This window comes from Nicotiana tomentosiformis, chromosome 5 (genome assembly GCF_000390325.3).
Source record: "Nicotiana tomentosiformis chromosome 5, ASM39032v3, whole genome shotgun sequence".
NCBI lineage: Eukaryota > Viridiplantae > Streptophyta > Magnoliopsida > Solanales > Solanaceae > Nicotiana > Nicotiana tomentosiformis.
This window is the reverse complement of record NC_090816.1, coordinates 10,980,725-10,989,545: the sequence shown is the minus strand read 5'-3', so window position 1 is coordinate 10,989,545 and position 8,821 is coordinate 10,980,725. Positions and strand designations below refer to the sequence as shown.

Here is an 8,821-nt window from a genome sequence, read left to right as displayed (position 1 = left end):
AAGCCTTTAATCCTTCATATTATACTTCTTTTGCAATTAAGATGTATAAAGAAGGTTGAAACCTTTCCTTCTATTATTAGGGAGTCTCTTACTTTAGAAACATAGCAAAAACATACATCCATGATACTCCATATGTCCAGCAACATGAAATATGCCATGATCATAAGAAGTGCTTAATTCTTGTTCAAAGATTTAAAGGAACAAAAATTGTTCTTGGAAAGCTCAAGTGAAAGTAATTGGTAATTTCATCAAGTAAGGTATGTTAAGGATATCCCTTATTTCATTTTGGCATGATCCATATGATACAACAAAACAAGCAAACGTACAACTTTCATAAATGATTCTATTTGTAGACGTACTAGATGTGCATATGTTCTTGATTCCCCATGTGTCCTGCTATCATATCGTATGTTCATGGGTCTCATCACATTTCATGAGATCGTATTGACTTACTTCATTATGCATTGCATTCATTTATACATATGCATTTACCCATGACCAGATGGCGTTATATACACGTATATTATATGTATATGGGGAATGGGAAAAGGTTACGACTTTATATACGCACCACCACCTGATCAGTTGGTATACGTTGATGATTTTTCCCACAGAGGCTGAGATGATATGATGGGATGCCCTCAGAGGATTGATGAAGTTATGTACACACATACATATGCATTATATGACATTTATACGCATATTCATGACATTATAAATATTTCAAGATTTACAGCGTTATCCAGACTTACAGGTTGGGTCCTTTATTCCATGTTTCTTTCATGTCATTTATACACTGATTTACATGCCTTACATACTCGGTACATTATTCGTACTAACGTCATTTTGTTATGGACGTTGCATTCATGCCTGCAGGTATAGGTAATCAGTTTGATGAGCCCTCATAGTAGACGAGGTTAGCATTCAGCGAAGGATCGATAAGACTCCACCTCATTCGGAGTGCACCCGAGTCTATAAGTTATCGTGTCAGAGTTTTGTTACAAACTTATAGGTAGGCCGGTACTCTGTCCCATTTGATGTCGAATAATCTTAGAGGCTTTATAGACACAAGTTCATTATGTACAGTATGTAAGAGGCCATGACGGCCCATATGTATTCATGTTTTAAGAACAATGGTTCATTAATACAACGTTTGCCTACTTATAGTTATACATTATGAGTTATGGCCATATTGGCCCATGATAGTTGCAGAAGAAAAAGAAATGAGTTATAAAGTGGTTCGCTCGGGCCAGTACGGCACCAGGTGCTAGCCACGCCTCACCAGGTTTGGAGCGTGATATCCTCGATGGACTTGATCTTATCGGGGTTTACCTCAATCCCCCTTTGCGATACCAAAAATCCCAAGAACTTGCCGGAGCTAACCCTGAACGCGTATTTCTCAGGGTTAAGCTTCATGTTATGCTTCCTTAGGATGTCAAAAGTTTCTTGCATATGCTTAAGGTGATCAACTGCATTCAAAGACTTAACGAGTATGTCGTCTATATAAACTTCCATAGTTTTTCCAATATTTTTTCAAACATCTTGTTTACGAGCCGCTAATAAGTGGCTCCGGCATTTTTCAACCCGAAGGGCATCACATTATAGCAATATATGCCGAAATTTGTTATAAACAAAGTTTTTTCCTGATCCTTTGGGTTTATCGTAAATTGGTTGTACCCGGAATAAGCATCGAGGAAACTCATTAACTCGTGCCCGGCCGTCAGGTCGATTATTTGATCGATGTTTGGAAGTGGGAACGAGTGTTTCGGGCACGCCTTATTCAAGTCCTTATAATCTACACACATGCGAAATTTGTTGTTCTTCTTAGGAACTATGACTACATTAGCTAGCCAGTCAGGATACTTCCGATATTAAGTAAGCAAGTTACCTCTTCTTTGACGAATTTATTCCTAACTTCCGCAATAGGGCGTTTCTTTTGTCTTACTGGACGTATGTTGGGGTCCATACTTAACTTGTGTATGGCTACCTCTATCAGGATACCTGTCATATCCGCATGCGACCATGTAAAATAATCGGCATTAGATTTAAGAAATTCAATAAAGTCAGACCTGAGTTCGGGGTGTAGTCCTGTCCCCAAGTGGAATTTTCTTTCTAAGAACTTTTTGAACAATGCAACTTGCTCGAGCTCTTCTGTTGTGGTTTTTGTTGCGTCTGTCTCTTCTGGAACTTGAAAATATCTCGGCACCTGATAAAATTCCGACACTTCTTCCCCCGGGCCAACTTCGTCCGATTCTGGAGTGGGTGCAGGTTCCTGTAATTGCTATGTCACGTTTCCCTTTCCTTTGCTACTGGAGACCGAAATTGCATTCATCTTCCTTGCCTTCGTTTGGTCATCCCTTATCTGTTTAACTCCTTCGGTCATTGGAAACTTCAGCAATTGATGATATGTTATTGGTACCGCCTTCATCCCGTGCAACCATAGTGTTCCTAGAATAATGTTATATCCCATGTCACCATCTACCACTTTAAAAAGTGTTGTTTTCATCACTCCTTCAGCGTTCGTGGGTAGCAAAATCTCTCCTCGGGTTGTCACGCTCGCGGGCTTGAATCCGGCGAGGAGTTTTGTGGCCGGAATAATGCTTTTGGTGAGTTTAGATTGCTCCAATACTCTCCATTGTATGATATTAGCTAAACTTCCAGGATCCACTAGAACACGTTTAATTTTAAGATTTAGCACATTTAAAGAAATTACCAGTACGTCGTTGTGCGGTAGCAACAATCCGCCTACGTCCTCCTCCGTGAAAGTGATATCATCTTCGGCGACTTCTCGGAGCCTCTTGCTATGGGTTATTGATACTTTCATCTTTTTTGCTGCCGATAAGGTGACTCTGTTGATCTCGTTTCCCTCGAAGATCATGTTGATCGTCTGGCACGGGGGATCTTCTCCTACTTTCGAGGGTTCCGCGTTGTTACAACCGTAATTGTTCTTAGTTCGGTCACTCAAGAATTCTTTGAGATGACCATTCTTCAACAGGGTTGCCACTTCTTCCCGGAGATGTCGTCCATCCCCAGTCCGGTGTCCATTCATCCCGTGGTATTCACACCACAGGTTGGGATACCTTTGGCCGAGATCGGATCTCATCGGCTTTGGAAACCGTGCTTCTTTGATGTTTCTCATAGCTGATACCAACTCTACTATGCTGACATTGAAATTGTATTATGACAGCATGGGGTAGGAAGGATCCCGCGTACCTGGTGCTTTCTTGTCCTGCAACGATCTATTGTTCCGATCGCGATCATACCTTCTGTCGGTAGTGAATCTATTCGCCGAACGGAAACCTATGCTACGGCCTTCTGTTCTACGTAGGACAAAAATTGGCCCCTTGAAGACCTTCTATCCGTGTCGAAGTCGTCTTTTGATTTTTCTTTATTCTTCTCCCGTCCCTTTGTCGATGATGGAAAGCCAACCTGATCATTTTCAATTCTTATCTTTGATTCGTACCGATTGTGTACATCCACCCAAGTAGTTGCTTAAAACTCAAGCAGGCTCTCCTTCAATTTTTGGGAAGCATCTGAACTTCTCGGATTTAGTCCCTTGGTGAATGATTCAACCGCCCATTCATCCGGAACAGCCGGGAGCAACATTCTCTCCTTTTGGAATCGGATAACGAACTCTCGCAGCAATTCAGACTCTCCTTGCGCAATCCTGAATATGTCGGCCTTTCGGGCATATACTTTTCTGGCCCCGGTATAAGCCTTGATGAAAGAGTCTGCGAGCATTTCAAATGAATCTATGGAATGCTCAGGTAATAGTGAATACCATGTTAAGGCTCCCCTCGTGAGAGTCTCTCCAAATTTCTTCAGCAAAATAGATTCAATCTCATGAGGAGCTAGATCATTTCCCTTTACTACTGTCGTGTAGGTGGTTATGTGCTCTTGAAGGTTTCACGTTCCATCGTACTTTGGCACCTCGGGCATTTTAAATCGCTTCAGGATTAATTCTTGTGTCGCGCTTGGTTTGTATGTCAACTGAGTATACTTCTTTGAGTAAGGTCTTTTAAGTACTGGTGGTACGCCCGGGATTTGGTCCATGCGGGCGTTTACCTCTCTCATAAACCATAAAAGTTCATTTTTAAAGGGGTCGTTTTCGCTTTTGGGGCCGGATCCGCTTCCCCCAGCTCTATCGGAGCCAACTTCGCCCCTCGGGGTGTTGTTGTCGACCCTCTGTGTTGTTTGATTAGCGAGAGCACCGGAAGAACTAGATCTCGCCTATTTGTGTTATTGGAAGCCCGGGATAATGCCTGCTTCAACTCCGCCATAACCTTATCTTGCCGCGTGAGATGACCTAAAATGATCGTTTGTTGTTCTTGTAGGACCCTTACCATATCAACTACTTGTTCCTATTCAGCATCATCGGGAGTTGTCTCCCGAACATGTCGAGGATATCGCATGTCATGCACCAGCGTGGCATCATTCTTCTCGTTGTGGGTGTCACTGATTGAATCCTCGAAATGAGGTTGATCCCCTCGAACCTCGAGATTGTGCGTGTTGTTAACACCGTTATCTGCCATTTTTATGATTTTTTTCTAAGACAAATAATCAAAACCCGTTAGTAAAAGAGGCAAGGATCAACTTAATTATACGGCTGTCTAGGCCCCACGGTGGGCGCCAAACTGTTTACCCGTAAAACGATACAGTTGAATTTATATGTAGTTTCTAGATAAGTGAATTAATTTGATCCTGAAATAATAAGATGATTGAGGAAATATATAACACTTAGCCTTGATAGGAAGACGAAATGACAGAAATAAAGATTCTGATAATGAAGCCTCCTGGCGTAACAGTAATAAGAACAATAATAAGGACATAAAGTAAGAAAATAAAATTGTATAGAGCTTTTAGTAGATTGTAGTATTAGTTTGCCAGAAAATTCGTGTCCTTACAATGATAACATAGCTCACTATTTATAGCTAGGTCTAGGGAAAGAGGTCCTAGGATCGTGCCATTTAATGTCAATTATGAGGGTCATTGATGAAGATGTAATGGTGAACATAAATACCAAATTTCTTATAATGGGCAACGTACTTAATGATGTGGAATATTCTCCATTGAATACTACCGGACGAAGAGTAATTATTGCATCCTTATGAGTGTTATTCTTTCCGGTGACAGACGGGACAATTGCCTTCGGTTCTGGCTATCCCCCGTCTTAGGTTCCACGTGTCCCTCTTTTGGGCGGCCACGTGGCACTGCATATTTTACCCTATACAAAAAGGACGTACGATATTTTGTCACACAAAAGGATTTAAGTTTTTTCTTTTATCATTTCCCCTTTCTTTTTAATTTGGTTTCATTCTCTTCCTTATATTCTAAACCTATAAGTCTTTAAGACTTGCATGCATGGATTAGGATTATGGTAGTTCTTAAGATCTAGATTGCTAGCGAATAGACTATTACCAAAACAAAATAAAATAAAATAGGAGTTTTTCCTTATAAACTTTTCTTTTACCTACGCACTCAATGACTCTAATTAGTTGACCATTTAATAATTTGCTAATTAAGTCGTTTTACCTAAAACGTAACCATTAAAAGTCCATATCATCACCTCACTGTAGTCAAACTTAATCATTTCTCAATAAATAGATATGTAAAAAATGGATCATGTGAATTAATTATGGTCTAATAAAAAGCTTTTACATGTTTATTGTACTCTGACAAACTCAAAACACGTTAATTACCCACTCTTTTTCTAATTAAGTTACAAGCTAATCAAGGTAGACATTTACCTATTACTTATACTTATTAGTTTTTTGATTACATGATTATATAAATAACTTTTTACATTAAACTTAGTAATTTTTTCCCCTTAACATCGATCATTGGCTTCTAGCTATATAGAAAAGACAATATTTAACAACATACCCATTATAATTTCACAAGTGGTGTATGAATAGGATAATTGTATACAAATTCTTACCTTATGATGATAGAAAGGTTATTTCTGATAGACCATGGACTCAAGAAAAACATAATCACAGCAATTTTGATTAGCTAATACGTCACATCCTAGAATGCCATATCTTAATTAGGAGATTAGTTACAACTAAGTATGGAAAGTTCGATCCCCTTGAATTTGATTAAAGCATGTGGGGCTAAATTCTCAACGAACCATAACCAATTGCTAACTTACTTTTAGGCCAAGAATCATTCTTTGGTTATCTTCCTTTTCTGCCATATGGCCCATATATCAAAGAAAATAAGCGACAAGTACGCCAACTACTTATTCGAATCCTAGGGTCCAAAGTCAAAGTTGGGAAGGAGTTTTAGAGCAACAGTGAAGTTGTTTACGTGTGAACTAAAGGTCATGAGTTCGAACAGTGACAGTCATTAATGTTTGCATTAAAATAGACTATCTACATCACACCCCTCGAGATGCGATCATTCTCCGTACCCTGCATAAATACAAAATACTTAATGCACCGCGCTTCCCTTTCCAATAGCCAAAGTTGTACTGCTCTTTAGTTCTTGGTAGAAAATTGTTAGTCAACATTATTAGACTTCTCTAAAATGCAGCTCTCATTAAGACTGAAGAGAGAATAACAAGTTCAAAATTGTGAAATATACATTTAAAAGAGATTAACACATTCTAATATGTTACCATTATAAAGTTTGCAGATTTTTTCGTGACATTTACAAATGAACTATTCGTGAGTACTACGGAGTAACAGGTTATTGGTAAATTCGGGAATTTTGGATTCTCATAATTCGTAAATAACAATTACCTATTTGAATACTATGTTTGAAAAATTGATATCAAAACGTATCATGTTAATCTTGTATCGTACTCCTTCTATATTTAATTTACTCATTTCTATATTTAAAATGAATTAGGAAAAATGATTTTCTTATAGGTTTTTGGTTAACTACTTTAATGTATTATCAAATTTATTTATTTTTCATGAATTGATAATCCACAGTAAAAACTAGTAGTACCATGTTTTATAGAAGTGTCACTTTCTCTTTTCCTTTTCTTCAGCCAATTAGAGGTTTAGAAAATCTCTTATTTTTCTTATATACTAGTTTTATTGTACGCGCGTTGCGCGTGTTCCCATCTCAATAAGTAATTTTTTTAAAACAAAATTACATATATTTTTTAAAAATTGTATTTGAGTTATAAAATAAAGTGTAAGCTTATAAAATTGATGACCACTAATCATAAACTCAATAAAGGAAAAACTTTGTTCATAAATGTCTTGTGTCATTCACCTTAAATGATGTCCCATTTATAATTTTATCTGTTCAATTTCACAAGTTCTTGTGCTTCTTTTTTAATTTCTTAAAAAACACATAGGCCTTAGTGATTTTAGATTTTTCTGAAATTTTTTTCAAACTATATTTTGAAGTTCATTCGAAAAAATATAATAAGGTATAGACTTTTGTTACGATTCTTTAAAAATTCGTCAAATAACATAAATTAAAATTTTGAGTCTTATGTTTTCTCATTTATCTTCATTCAAAGATTTTAATATTATTCATTTACTGAGATTTTAGCAGCTGAAATAAAAAGAAAAAAAATTATAATTTCATAACTTTGTCGAAACGTGCATCGACAAAAATTAAATAGGACGAACAAGTTACTATGAAAAGCTATTGAATTCATTGAGTGTGTCCATACATATTAAGATAGACATTTTTTATATATATTATTCATTTTAAAGTCTTAAATATTTGGACTTTTTACGTAGTTCAAATAAGAAATAATTTAGTAAGTAAAATTTTAATTATTTTTAAATTCCTAAATATTAGTAAAATATTTTTATTCAATATGAAATTTACTTTTCAAGGTAAAACATTCTATCAATATTTCGTATAGAGATTACGTGCTTTTATAACATTGATTTAGGCTTGTATGATTTTGTATGATTAAATATGGTATCAAAATAATTATTTTGGGTGCTTAATCGAATTGGATTAACTATTTTGTATGGCTGAAAGGAGAATTTTACAAATAAATATTTAATTATTTTGCATTGAAATAATTTTATTTTAGATGTTATTGTATTAAATAATTTTAATTTAATATGCAATTTTATGTCCCCATATTACAATTTTATTAGAAATCATTGAAGTCACCGTATTAGTTCTTATCTTGATAAGACTGCACAAAGAAGTTATTTTAGATTAGTACAAATTATAAAAGGTAAAAGATTTATTAATTTTAAATTTACCTAGTTTGATAAGGAAAGATTTAATATGCAAAATTTTAATTAATTTTATAAAGTCCTAAATATTAGAAAAATAATTTAAATTACAAGTTTGTCCGTTGTAAAGACTGTTATTAAATGATAAAAAAAGCGAATAATATTTTAGTAATGACCTTTGTACTTTTAATATAGTATAGATAATAGAGTATATAATATTGGACAATCCGTAAAGGCAAAGCCAAAAGATAAAGCTATAGTTTTCCCCGGTATGAAAGAAGTAAAGAACAAGAAATCGGTAATTGCCTTTTTCTCATATTTTTCTACTTTTTTCTTGTGCTACCATAAAATAACGAAGTGGGGCTACCTATTTTTTGCATTATATTAATTTGGGAATCGAAAAAGTATTGGGGAGAGCTTATTAGGCAAGAAATTGCTATTTTCAGCTTCGATAAGCTCATTTTCAGCTTATCGAAAATATAACTCTTGATAGAAAAGTATGGAGTTCGATAATTAGAGTAGAATGTTAGTAAGTAGTCGAGCGTATATTTTCTTTCCTTACCAGTAGTACTAGTATTATTCTTGTATTTTCTTATTCTTAGATTTATGTTACTACCTGATATTATTGTGCTTCAGTTTTATTATCATTTTGCTGTTGT

General features: G+C 35.7%; 1 protein-coding gene across 1 annotated transcript; it reads right to left on the bottom strand.

Annotated features, from left to right (window-relative positions):
* Positions 1-2,281: 2,281 nt before the first annotated feature.
* Positions 2,282-3,139, bottom strand: LOC138891916 (uncharacterized). The gene has a single exon (XM_070175603.1). The coding sequence runs from the start codon at positions 3,137-3,139 to the stop codon at positions 2,282-2,284; it is 858 nt and encodes a 285-aa protein (XP_070031704.1).
* Between the last annotated feature and the right edge of the window lie 5,682 nt (positions 3,140-8,821).